General features: G+C 35.6%; 2 protein-coding genes across 32 annotated transcripts in view; one reads left to right on the top strand and one right to left on the bottom strand.

Annotated features, from left to right (window-relative positions):
• LOC144284576 (disintegrin and metalloproteinase domain-containing protein 18-like) overlaps positions 1 to 14273 on the top strand; it is a 184365-nt gene that overhangs the window by 88493 nt on the left and 81599 nt on the right. For 10 of the 19 annotated variants that reach the window (XR_013353000.1, XR_013352999.1, XM_077849266.1 and 7 more), the window contains 2 exons: positions 3366 to 3555; positions 4862 to 5053. Coding sequence is in view for 13 of the 19 variants with exons in the window: in XM_077849266.1 (XP_077705392.1) it covers positions 3366 to 3555; positions 4862 to 5053 (382 nt within the window). In the remaining 6 variants the exon portion in view is untranslated. The remainder of the gene's footprint in view (positions 1 to 3365; positions 3556 to 4861; positions 5054 to 14273) is intronic. The other 9 variants (XR_013353005.1, XR_013353004.1, XR_013353003.1 and 6 more) reach the window with 2 other exon arrangements.
• The window catches only part of LOC144284582 (uncharacterized), a 283713-nt gene that overhangs the window by 201841 nt on the left and 67599 nt on the right, over positions 1 to 14273 (bottom strand). The window lies entirely within an intron of this gene.

Raw genomic sequence — 14273 nt, 5'->3', positions numbered from 1 at the left:
TTGATTAATTTTCAACAAAAGGACCAAGATTATACAATAGGGAAATTATAGTCTGTTCAATAAATCACATTGGGAAAATGGGATTGATACAGGGAAAAAAAATAAAACCTAACCTGTATCTCACATCATACACAAAAATCAAGTAAAGTAGAAAAAAGACTTGAATGTAAGATATAAAACTGTAAAACTCCTAGAGGAAAAAACACTTGATAACTTCTTTGAGGGGTCTTGGCAATGATTTTTTACTGTCACTGAAAGCAAAGGCAGCAAAAGATTACACAAGTAGGAGCACAACACTAAAAAGCTTCACCTTAGCAAATGAAATCATCCACAAAATGAAAATGCAAACTATGAAATGGAAAACATCTTTGCAAACCAAGTATCTGATAAAATAAGCAAGAAATCTTCCAACTCAATAGAAAGAAAAACTATTTTAATGGACAAAGAACACAAAATAGACCTTTTTCCAAGAATAGATATGTGCATGGCCAAGTACATGAGAATGTATTCAGCATCACTAATCATCAAGGAAATGCATATCAAAACTGCAACAAGATATCAAATCACATCTGTTTGGATGGCTATTATAAAAAGGCAATCGATAGCAAACGCTTGCAAAGATGTGGAGAAAAGGGAGCCCTCATACGGTGTTCATGGGGATATAAGCTGGTACAGCCACTAAGAAAAATAGTTTGGAGTTTCCTCAGAAAATTGAAAATAGAACCACCATATGATCTAACAAAGTTGCTTCTAACTATATAGCCAAAAGAAATAAAATCAGTATCTTGAAGAGATTTAATTACAGCATTATTCACAATAGCCAAGGTATGGAAAAAATCTATATGTTCAACAATAGATAAATGGATCAGAAAAGTGCTTGCTATGTATACAATGAAACCGTGTTCAACTTTAAAAAGAAGGAAATATTGTCATTTGTGACAACATGGATGAACCTGGCCAGCTGTATGCTAAGTGAAATGAGCCAAACAAGGAAAGACAAATACTAAATAGTATCATTTATATGTGGAATTAAAAAAAAATTAAACTCCTATAAAGAGAGTAGAAAAATAGTTGACAGTGAGAAATAGAGATTGGTTAGTAGGAGGGTACCAGTTTTCAGTTTTAAGATGAATAAAGTCCAAGAATCTAATATATAATATGGTGACTATAGTTGATAACATTCAATTGTATAGTTGAAATTTGCTAAGACGGTAGAACTTATACGTTCTCATATACTCACAGAGAAGGATAAATAAATAAAGTGCTAAATGTGTTAAGTCAGTGGGGGAAATCCTTTCACAGTATATACATATATCAAATCATCAGTTTGTACATTTTAAATGTCTTACAAGTTTATTTGTCTATTATACCTCAGTAAAGTTGGAAAAGCATAGTAAAACAAATACATTCTGGAGATCTACTACATGATATAGTTACTACAGTAAAAAATATTGTATTGTACGCTTAAAATTTGGCAAATGGTAGTAGTTATATTAAGTGTTCTTTACACTAAATATTTTTAAATAATACATTAATAAAATTGCCATTACTACTACTACTACTACTACTACTACTACTACTACTTCTACTACTACTACTACTATAATTATTATACAAAGGCAGAAGGAAATTTTGGGAAGTGGTGCATATGTTTATGTCCTTGATGGTGCTGATAGACTCATGAGTGTGTATTTATTTCTACCCAAATATTGTTTACATTAAATATGTATAGTGTTGTAGTTATTAATTATAACTTAAGGTGGCTTAAAAATAGTTATAAATACAAATTCAAGAACTAAGGGAATGGAAAGAGAATATAAAACATTCAGATAGGGTCAAGCAATCCACAGAGAAGCAGGATTTTCCTTAACCTCCAAATACATGGTCAGGAAAAATTATAAAATCCTTTGGTAAGAACTACATTCAGCATGCTTATATAAAAAAAAGGGGGGGATCCCTGGGTGGCGCAGCGGTTTGGCGCCTGCCTTTGGCCCAGGGCGCGATCCTGGAGACCCGGGATCGAATCCCACGTCGGGCTCCCGGTGCATGGAGCCTGCTTCTCCCTCTGCCTGTGTCTCTGCCTCTCTCTCTCTCTCTCTCTCTCTCTCTCTCTCTGTGTGATTATCATAAATAAATTAAAAAAAAATTTAAAAAGGGCTTTGTTCCTTTATGAATATTATAGACAGCTGCATAAAGTGTCTAGTTGGATAGGACTAAGATAGTATCCACCACTTTGCAAGAAGACTGATAGATTGAAAGAGCATGTCTGAAATCACAAAGTGAATAGTGATGAGGGGAGATCTGATAAGGAGACCTTTATAGTCCAAAAGACAAGATTTAATCAATCATACCTTGTTATCTATAAGAGAAGACTTTTGAAGAAATGATAATGGCATGCTTGACAAGCACATATCAATAGTCAAGAATAGTTTCTAGGGCAGCCCGGGTGGCTCAGCGGTTTAGCGCCGCCTACAGCTCAGGGCGTGATCCTGGAGACCCAGGATCGAGTCCCACGTCAGGCTCCCTGCATGGAGCCTGCTTCTCCCTCTGCCTGTGTCTCTGCCTCTCTCTCTCTCTCTCCTCTCTGTGTATTCTCATGAATAAATAAATAAAATCTTAAAAAAAAGTAGTTGTTTCCATTGAAAATGAAAAATTATAGATTTGAGTAAATCCAAGAGCAGGAAGTGATATAGATTACTTGCCAAGATATAGTCTAGGAATATTATAAGTCTTAAAGAAGCCAGTATTCTATCCCATGATAGACTATAAATGGCTAAATAAACTGTTTATGGGATAATGTTTGGTATGCTTGTGGCATAAAGGAGATTTCAAGGTTTCTTAATTCTCGGAGGAGAAGTGCAGAACTACTGGAAGTATCAGCATGTTGGAAAAATCTTGAGATCAATATTAAGAGTGTGTATACTACAGAAGTATACTGACTAAAGTTCAAGTTCATTAACAGAAGGGGCTCAAAAGATAGAGTTAATAAATGCAATCAACTATTCTCAGGAAATGTTGAGCAACAAATCACCAGACTGGCCAAGCTATAGTAAAGTGGAAGCAGGTGATGAATTTTCCCATGGAGTGTGGTAAAATATGAGTGCTCTAGGCCAACTGTAGGCTAGACAAAAAGTTTATTTCTGAAATATGAAGTTATGACTGCAAATTTTAGTTCAGTGTACAGTATTCAATTTGATTACAGTGCTAATCCACTGTATTCAGTTGTCATACATCATAGGATAATGCTACTTTGGCTTTTTTTTTCTGCCAAAAGTTATATCAAACATTTATGTAATATAAAACATTTACTTGGAAATCGGAATCATTAAAAGACAAAGTAATAGGAATTTTGTTTTTAATTTCAGGGATGTTCTCTGTGGAAAATTAGCTTGTGTTTGGCCACATAAGAATACTTATAAAAATGATGTTCGATCTGCAGTTTATTCTTATATTCAAGGGCATGCGTGCATATCTATGACTACTGGATTATCAGTGAGATCAGATGGAAGAGATTATGCCTATGTAGCTGATGGCACTGTTTGTGGTGCACAAATGGTAACAAAAATTTATATTTAGCTGTGTTAAATTATGTAATAGTCAAATACTATTTTCCATGATGACTATCACAATTACACTGAACGGATTTGAACCTGGTGGTGACTATTATTTCCCATACAATATTGAAAAGATAATTAAACTAGGCCTCATTTATGCAATAACTTTGCTTTTTGGGTGTTATAACCTGTCATTAATCCTGGTATGAGAAGATGCGTATGTGTTTTAAGCACAACATTCCACTAAATGAAGGTGATATTTTTATCCAATCTTTGAATGCTAACAAATTTTAATCATAGAATTCTGAGTTTTTAGTTTTTCCTCCTTCACAAAGAAATGTAAGTGAGCTTTTATATTTCTTAAACCATCTGTTTACATTTATGATCATTACTTATACATTATGTATAAGTGTGAGAAGTTTGGAGAACCAAACAAAAAGTCTATATCAGGAAAGTATGGTTACAGTGATGTACATATATATATATATATATATACATACATTTGAGTGTTTGCGCTCATATAGTCATTAAAGGGAGAACAGCGATGATTCAGAGGCTGTTAGTTAATTTGTAAATACAAGTGCACACCTTCCAGAAAATATAAGGCATCTGAGAATTAAAGTAGCAATTGTAAATCAGTGTACTACACATATAAAGGACATTCAAACTTACTTGCAGAATTAAAAACAAAACAAAACCTTGAAATCGTGAATCAATTATCAATTCTTATTTTATGAAACTGTATGTTAATTATTTTTATTGAGGTATATTTGACCTAAATCTTATATTAGTTTCAGGTGTACAACATAATTGACATTATACACATTATGAGATGATCACCACAACAAGTCTATAGTCCATCACCTACAAAGTTAATACATTATTGGCTATATTCCTCCTACTGTGCATTATATCCTCATGACTTATTTGAACCTATATGCTTGTACTTTTTAATCTCTTTCATCTTTTTTGTCCTACCCAATCCCTTCCCCTCTGACAACCACCGATCTGTTCTCTGTGACTGTAAGTCTGGGTTTTGTTTTGTTTTGTTTTTTTAAATTCCACATATAGGAGAAATAGCATTTGTTTTTCCCTGACTTATTTCAGTTGCATAATATCCTTAAGTTTCATTCATGTTGTCACAAATATCAAGATTTCATTATTTTTTTGTGGTTGAGTAGTAATGCACTGTATATATATATATATATATATATATATATATATATATATCACATATTCTTTATCCATCTATTTTTTAAAAGATTTATTTATTTATTACTTATTATTTATTTGTTTATTCATGAGAGACAGAGAGGCAGAGACACAGGCAGAGAAAGAAACAGTCTCCCTGCAGAGAACCGGCTGTGGGACTCAATCCCAGGACCCAGGGATCATGCCCTGAGCCGAAGGCAGAAGCTCAGCCACTGAGCCACCCAGGCATCCCTATCCATTCATTTATTGATGAACATCTGGGTTGTGTTTTTCTGTTATTGAGTTGTGTGAGTTCTTTACATATTTTGGATCTAAGCCCCTTATTATATATACGATTTGGAAATATCTTTTTACAGTAAGTTGCCTTTTTATTTTGTACATGGTTTCTTTTACTGCGTGAAGGCTTTTTAGTTTGATGTAGTCTGATTTGTTTATTTTTTGTTTTTGTTTCTCTTGCCTTTGATATCAGATTCAAAAAATAAAAATCTTTAAGATATTGTTGAATTTATCATCTATGTTTCCTTCTAGGAACTTTATGGTTTCAGATATTACATTCAAGTCATTAATATATTGTTAATCTTTGTACATGTTAAGATGGTGGTGGTCCAGTTTTATTCTTTTGTGTGTAGCTATCAGTTTTCCCAACACCATCGTTAGAAGACACTAATTCCTATTGTATATCTTGTCTCCTTCATTGTAAATTAAGTGACCATACATGTATAGGCTCCTTATTCTATTCTATTGGTTTATATGCCTATTTTGATTCCTATACTATACTGTTTCATTTGCTATAGCTCCATAATCTAGTTTGAAACCAGAAAAATGTAGTATCTCCAGGTTTATTATTTTTGAGGATTCTTTTGTCAATTAAATGCCATCTGTGATTCCATACAAATTTTAGAATTTTTTTTCCATTTTGGTGATGAATGCCTTTGGAGATTTGATAGGCATTGCATTTAATCTGCAGATTGCTTTGATTAGTATTGATATTTTAACAATATTAATTCTTCCACTGCATGAGCACAGAATACCATTCCATTTATTTGTGTCCTCTTCAATTTCAATCATCATCCTATAGTTTTAGTGTACAGATCTTTCACCTCCTTGGCTAAATTTATCCCTAGGTATTTTATTCTTTTTGATGTAATTGTCAGTAGGATTTAAAAAAAAAATCTTTTTGATAGTTTATTAGCATGTAGAAATGCAACAGATTTTTTTACCTTGATTTTTTAAGCCTGAAACTTTACTGAATTTCTTCACTAGTTCTAACAGTTTTGTGGTGGAGTCTTTAGGATTTTCCCTTTTAAAAATATTTATTTATTTATTTTAGAGAGGGAGAAAGAAAGAGCATAAATGAGGGGAGGAGCAGAGGGAGAGGGACAACCAGACTCTGCACTGAGTGTAGAGCCTGACATGAGGCTTAATCCCATGACCCTGAGATCATGGCTTGAGCAGAAATTAAGAGTCAGATGCTTAACTGACTCAGCCACCCCAGGTACCCCAGGGTTTTCTATATATAATATCATGTCATCTGCAAATAGTTGGTTTTACTTCTTCCTTTCCACTTTGTTTGTCTTTTATTTGTTTTTGTTGTCTAATTGTTGCAGCTAGGACTTCCAATACTATGTTGACTAAAAATTGTCTTGCTGTTGGTCTTAGAGGTAAAGCTCTCAGCTTTTCGTCACTCATTGTGATACTGGCTGTATTTGTTATTTTATCCATTCAACACTCTGTCTTTTGATTAAAGTATTTATACAATTTACATGTAATGTAATTGTTGATGCATATGTACTTATTCATATCTGTTTCATTCATTGTTTTCTGGCTGTTACTGTGGTTTGTCTCCTTTTCTTTCCCGTTTTCTCCCTTTGTGTTTTGATGACTTAAGTGTTATGCTTATGTTTCTCTCTCATTTTCTCTTGTGTGTTTACTATAAATTTTTGTCTTGTGGTTACCATAAGATTGATATATATCTTTTTATGTATAGCACCTTAAGTTTGAACTAAAACTCTAAATTTTTGCTCTCCCCTTTTTGTGTTTTGTATGTATGTGTTTTTGATGTCACATTTTACATCTTTTTATTATATGTATCCCTTAACTAATTATTGCTGCTTAGTTAATTTTACTACTTTTATCTTTTAACATTCATAGTAGCTTTATAATTGTTAATCACTACCTATATTATATTTATTTTTTGCAGTGTGATTTTTACTTCTGTATGTTTTCCAGCTATTATACTAAATTACTGTAATTTATTTTTAGTTTAAATAAGCCCCTTTAACATTTCTTGTAAGACAATAATGACAAACTCCTTTAGCTTTTACTTCTCTTGAAAACTCTTTACTATTTCTTCATTTCTGGATGATAATCTTGCTGGTCAGAGTATTCTTAGAGGGATGATTTATTTTTTGTTTTTGTTTTTGTTTTTCCCCTTTCAGCAGTTTGAATATCATGCCGCTTCTTCAGGGCTGAAAAAAAAAATCTCTGCTTTTAAGATTCTCTTCTTTAACTTTTCACATTTTATTTTAGTTTTGCTTTTGTTTTTAGGGGTTTTTTTTAAGTTTTTATTTAAATTCCAGTTAGTTAACATACAGTGTAATATTAGTTTCAGGTGTACAATTCAGTGATTCAGCACTTATATATAATGACTGGTGCTCATCACAGCTGCACTAATCCCCATTACCTATTTAATCCATCCTCCAACTCACCTCCCCTCTGATAACCATCAGTTTGTTTGCGATAGTTAAGTCTTTCCCTTGATTTGCCTCTCTCCTTTTTCCTGTGTATACTCATTTGTTTTGTTTCTTAAATTCCACATATGAGTAAATTCATATTGTATTTATATTCCTCTGACTTATTTCACATAGCATAATACTTTTAGCCTCATCTATATTGTTGCAAATGACAGGAGTTAATTCTCTTATGGCTGAGTAATATTCCATTATATATATATATATATATATATATATATATATATATATATATATATATATACACACACACACACACACACATATTCTTTACTCATTCGTCAGTTGATGAACACTTGGGCGATTTCCATAGATTGGCTATTGTAGATAATACTGATATAAACATTAGGCTGTATTTATCCCTTTGAATTAGTATTTTTTGGTTTTTGTTTTTATTTTTTTATTGGAGTTCAATTTGCCAACATATAGCATAACACCCAGTGCTCATCCCATCAAGTGGCCCCCTCAGTGCCCATCACCCAGTCCCCCCAGTCCCCCCACCCACCTCCCTTTCTATTACCCCTTGTTCATTTCCCAGAGTTAGGAGTCTCTCATGTTCTGTCACCCTCTCTGATGTTTCCCACTCATTTTCTCTCTTTTCCCCTTTATTCCCTTTCATTAATACTTATATTCCCCGAATGAAAGAGACCATATAATGTTTGTCCTTCTCTGATTGACTTATTTCACTCAGCATAATACCCTCCAGTTCCAACCACATCGAGGCAAATGATGGGTATTTGTCATTTCTAATGGCTAAGTAATATTCCATTGTATACATAGACCACATCTTCTTTATCCATTCATCTTTCTATGAACACAGAGGCTCCTTCCATAGTTTGGCTATTGTGGCCATTGCTGCTATAAACATCGGAGTGCAGGGTCCCGGCATTTCACTACATCTGTATCTTTGGGGTAAACCCCCAGCAGTGCAATTGCTGGGTCGTAGGGTAGCTCTATTTTTAACTCTTTGAGGAACCTCCACACAGTTTTCCAGAGTGGCTGTACCAGTTCACATTTCCACTAAAAGTGCAAGAGGGTTCCCCTTTCTCTACATCCTCTCCAACATTTGTTGTTTCCTGTCTTGTTAATTTTCCCCATTCTCACTGGTGTGAGGTGGTATCTCATTGTGGTTTTGATTGTATTTCCCTAATGGCAAGTGATGCTAGGCATTTTCTCATGTGCTTGTTGGTCATGTCTGTATTTCCTTTGGTGAAATTTCTGTTCATGTCTTTTGCCCATTTCATTATTGGATTCTTTGTTTCTTTGCTGTTGAGTTTAATAAGTTCCTTATAGATCTTGGATACTAGCCCTTTATCTGGTATCTTCTCCCATTTTTTAGGTTGTCTTTTAGTTTTGTTACCTGTTTCTTTTTCTGTGCAGAGGCTTTTGATTTTGATTAAGTCCCAATAATTCATTTTTTCTTTTGTTTCCCTTGCCTTCATAGATGTGTGTTGCAAGAAGTTGCTGTGGCCAAGTTCAAAAAGGGTGTTGCCTATCCTCCTCTAGGATTTTGATGGATTCTTGTCTCACATTTAGATATTTCATCCATTTTGAGCTGATTTTTGTGTATGATGCAAGAGAATAGTCTAGTTTCATTCTTCTGCACGTGGCTGTCCAATTTTCCCAGAACCATTTATTGAAGACACTGTCTTTTTTTTTCCAGTGAATAGTCTTTCCTGCTTTGTCACATATTAGTTGACCATAGAGTTGAGAGGAGCCCATTTCTGGGTTCTCTATTCTGTTTAATTGATTTATGTGTCTGTTTTTGTGCCAGTATCACACTGTCTTGATGATCACATGCTTGTTGGACAACCTGAAATCCGGCATTGTGATGTCCCCGCTATGGTTTTCTTTTTCAATATTCCCCTGGCTATTTGGGATCTTTTCTGATTCCACACAAATCTTGAGATGGTTTGTTCCAACTCTCTGAAAAAAGTCCATCGTAGTTTGATAGGGATTGCATTGAATGTGTAAATTGCCCTGGGTAGCATTGACATTTTCACAATTTTAATTCTTCCAATCATGAGCATGGAATATTTTTCCATCTCTTTGTGTCTTTCTCAATTTCTTTCAGAAGTCTTCTGTAGTTTTTAGGGTATAGATCCTTTATCTCTTTGGTTAGGTTTATTCTTAGGCATTTTATGTTTGGGTGTAATTGTAAATGGGATTGACTCCTTAATCTCTCTTTCTTCAGTCTCACTGTTAGTGTATAGAAATGCAACTGACTACTGGGCATTGATTTTGTATCCTGCCACACTGCCAAATTGCTGTATGAGTTCTAGCAATCTTGGAGTGGTGTCTTTTGGGTTTTCTATGTACAGTATACGTCATCTGCAAAGAGGGACAGTTTGACTTCTTCATGGGCAATTTGAATGCCTTTTATTTCTTTTTGTTGTCTGATTGCTGAGACTAGGACTTCTAATACTATGTTGAATAGCAGTGGTGAGAGTGGACATCCCTGTCGTGTTCCTGATCTTAGGGGATAGGCTCCCAGTGCTACCCATTGAGAATGATATTTGCTGTGGGCTTTTCATAGATGGCTTTAAGATGCTGAGGAATGTTCTCTCTATCCTACACTCTGAAAAGTTTTGATCAGGAATGGATGCTGTAGGGTATTCCTGGGTAGCTCAGTGGTTTAGCACCTGCCTTTGGCTGAGGGTGTGATCCTGGAGTCCAAGGATCAGGTCCCACATTGGGCTCCTTGAGCGGAGCCTGCTTCTCCCTTTGCTTCTCTCTCTCTGTGTGTCTGTCATGAATGGATGAATAAAATCTTAAAAAAAGAAAAAGAAAAAGGAATGGATGCTGTATTTTGTCAAGGGCTTTCTCTGTGTCTATTGAGAGGATCATATGGTTCTTGTTTTTTCTCTTGTTGATATGATCTATCACGTTGATTGTTTTATGACTGTTGAACCAACCTTGCATCCTGGGGATAAATCCCACTTGGTCAGGGTGAATAATCTTCTTAATGTATTGTTGTATCCTATTGGCTAGTATCTTGTTGAGAATTTTTGCATCCATGTTCATCAGGGATATTGTTCTATAATTTTTTTGGTGGGGTCTTTGTCTGGTTTTGGAATTAAGGTGATGCTGGCCTCATAAAATGAGTTTGGAAGTATACCATTCCTTTCTATCTTTTGGAACAACTTTAGTTGAATAGGCATTGTTTCTTCTTTAAACGTTTGATAGTATTCCCCTGGGAAGCCATGTGACCCTGGACTTTTGTGTCCTGGGAGGTTTTTGGTGATTACTTCAATTTCCTCCCTGGTTATCTGCCTGTTCAGGTTTTCTATTTCTTCCTGTTCCAGTTTTGGTAGTTTGTGGTTTTCCAGAAATGCATCCATTTCTTCTAGATGACTAATTTATTGGCGTATAGGTGCTCAAAATACATTTTAAAAATCGTCTGTATTTCCTTGGTGTTGGTTTTGATCTCTCCTTTTTCATTTGTGATTTTATTAATTTGAGTCTGTTCTCTTTTCTTTTTGATAAGGCTGGCCAGTGGTTTATCTATCTTATTAATTATTTCAAAGAACCAACTCCTGGTTGTGTTTATCTGTCCTACAGTTTTTTTTTTTTATTTCATTTATTTATACATGAGAGATACAGAAAGAGAGAGAAGCAGAGACACAGGCAGAGGGAGAAGCAGGCTCCATGCAGGGAGCCCGATGTTGGAATCGATTCCGGTCTCCATGATCACGCCCTGGGCCAAAGGCAGGTGCTCAACCACTGAGCCACCCAGGGATCCCCTGTCCTACATTTTTTTCTGGTCTCTATTTCATTGAGTTCTGCTTGAATCTTTATTATCTCTCTTCTTCTGCTGGGTGTAGGTTTTATTTGCTGTTCTTTCTCCAGTTCCTTTATTTGTGAGTTTAGCTTGTGTATTTGAGCTTCTCCCAATTTTTTGAGGGATACTTGTATTTCCCTCTTAGGATTGCTTTTACTGTATCCCAAAGATTTTGAATGGTTGTATCTTCATTTTCATTAGTTTCCATGAATCTTTTAAATTTTTCTTTAATTTCCTGGTTGACCCATTAATCTTTTAGTAGGATGGTCTTTAACCTTCACGTGTTTGAATTTCTTCCAGTTTCTCTTGTGACTGAATTCTAGTTTCAAAGCATTGTGGTCTGAAAATATATGCAGGGGACAATCCCAATCTTTGGGTATTAGTTGAGACCTGATATGTGACCCAGAATGTGGTCTATTCTGGAGAAAGTTCCATGTGCACTTGACAAGAATGTGTATTCAGTTGCATTTGGATGTAAAGTTCTGTAAATATCTGTGAAATCCATCTGGTCCAGTGTATCATTTAAAGCGCTTGTTTCCTTGGAGATGTTGTGTTTAGAAAATCTGTCATTTACAGAAAGTGCCTTGTTGAAGTCTCCTACTATTAGTCTATTATTATCTAAGTATATCTTTATTTTGGTTATTAATTGATTGATATACTTGGCAGCTCCCACATTAGGGGTATAAATATTCATGATTGTTAGGTCTTCTTGTTGGATAGACCCTTTAAGTATGATATAGTGTCCCTCTTCATCTCTTACTACAGTCTTTGGGATAAACTTTAATTTATCCGATATGAGGATTGCTACCCAGCCTTCTTTAGAGGACCATTTGAATGGTAAATGCTTCTCCATCCCTTCATTTTCAGGCTGTAGGTGTTCTTAGGTCCAAAATGAGTCTCTTGTAGACAGCAAGAGACTCTCTCAGGCACAATGTGAAATAAGGAGGAACAACAACACTGGAAGTGGCCAACTCTCCTGCCCTAGAGTCAGGTCCCCTCAGTAACTAACGCAGTCTCCCAGTCCGCAGTGGCCTGGATGTTCCCGGGCAGTGCAGGGGCACTGATCTGCACAGCTTGGGGGTGCCGGGCGGCAGGAGAGTCCTCACTGTCCTGTGCCCTCCCTGCCTCCACCTGTCCTGGGGGGAGTGTAGGATCGTGGGCTGTGTCTGCTCAGTGCCCTGGGATCTGGGGCCTGTGCTCCTGGAATCGTGTTCCCAGGCCGCAGTTCCCGAAGGTGGCAGGGTGCCTCCATCCAGAGTCCCCACCTGACCCACCAGCTTTTCCCCCAAGACCCCGTGGGGCACAACTCCAGCCCTTTACCGAGCTCGGCCCACAGTCTGTGGTGTACTTTCCCCTGGGTGTACTTCCTCTATTAGTGACCCCCGGATACTGGAGGCTTCCCTGCGCCTCCTGCGATTCTGCCGGATTTCCCTGCTAAGCGCCTTTCTGTCCGGGAAGAATCCGGTGCAGATTTTTATCTTCCCACTTCTCCAGGGTGAGGCTTTCCTGTCCCGGAGCCTTTCCTCTCCCAGCCTTAGCCTGGCTCCTCGCAGGGCCCTTCTCCCACTGGATTATTTTATTTTATTTTTATTTTATTTTATTTTATTTTATTTTATTTTATTTTATTTTATTTTATTTTATTATTTTATTTTATTTTATTTTATTATTTTATTTTCTGTCTTCCTACCTTTTGTTAAAAGCAAAAATCCTTCTCTCTGTAGCATTCCAGCTGTTCTCTCGTTAAATCTCAGGTCAAATTCGTAGGTTTTCAGGATGATTTGAAAGTTATCTAGGTAAGTTGGTGGGGCCAGGTGAGCCATCTTTCCCCGCCTCTCCATTGTCAGAGACTTTGATCATAGCTAGGCAACTCAATGATGCTAAGCACCACTGTCATTCTGAGCTTCCAGTGAAGAGTAGGTCTCATTCTTAACTAAGCAGGATGAAAAGTATTATCGCAAGTTGTGATAAAATTATATTTGGATGTATATTTGAATTTTTGTAAAGTATTATTTTTTTATTCGAAAATAACCGTGGCTTATTTTCATTGTTGTTGAATAACTATAATTGCTCCCACACAAATAATAGCTATTTTTAAAAATATTTCAGACACACATATTTTTTATTCATTCTTTCTTTTTAAAAATGCGTAGAATCAGAACTCTGCAAATAGACATTAAAAAAAATATTTTATTTATTTATTTGAGGAGAGAGAGAGCACACAGAGGGAGAGGACTCCCTGCTCAGAAGGGAGCCTGACACAAAGGTCAATCCCTGGATCCCAAGACCATGACCTCAGCCAAAGGCAGTCGTACTGAGCAACCCAGGCCCCGCTGCAGATAGAAATTGATTGTAAAATAACTAGTTACAGCATATCATTTGTGGTATATTATTTGATTGAAAGTGTACTTCCAAGACTTTGCCTGACACACATTTATAGTGACAGCAGACATAAGGAAAGTGTGTTGAATGAAAGCGAAGTATGATCTCATCACAGGATGTAGAAAATATTGATATTTTTTTAAATGCAAGATTCTTATTTTTAATAGACATATATGTTATAAATAGCCTTTTAGAGTGGACTTCAGGAATCCAGGATATTAATTCTATCATGTTCAATTACAATATTTGTATACATCACCATATAAGGATAAATTATTATTTATAAGCCTATGTTGTGTCTATATATAAAAAATTCTTGTGTTACTCAAAATACAAGACAATACCACAAGTATTGGAAAAACTATAAAAGTAGTCTTGGGAAGGTAGCGGTGTCAATAAAGTGCCAAATATGGTATGTTTTATCTATTTCCAAAATTACTTATTGATAACATTATGTGTCCTCAGTTTCTTAATGAAAATTATTTCTTAATTAATAATATAACTTGAGATCATGTCTAAAATCCAGTAAGAAATGGCAGTTAAGAATCAATGAATATATATATATAATTAATTTTTTATGCCCCTATACTTGTCTAA

This window comes from Canis aureus, chromosome 15 (assembly GCF_053574225.1).
Source record: "Canis aureus isolate CA01 chromosome 15, VMU_Caureus_v.1.0, whole genome shotgun sequence".
NCBI classification, from domain to species: domain Eukaryota; kingdom Metazoa; phylum Chordata; class Mammalia; order Carnivora; family Canidae; genus Canis; species Canis aureus.
This window is presented reverse-complemented; position numbering and strand designations above follow the sequence as displayed.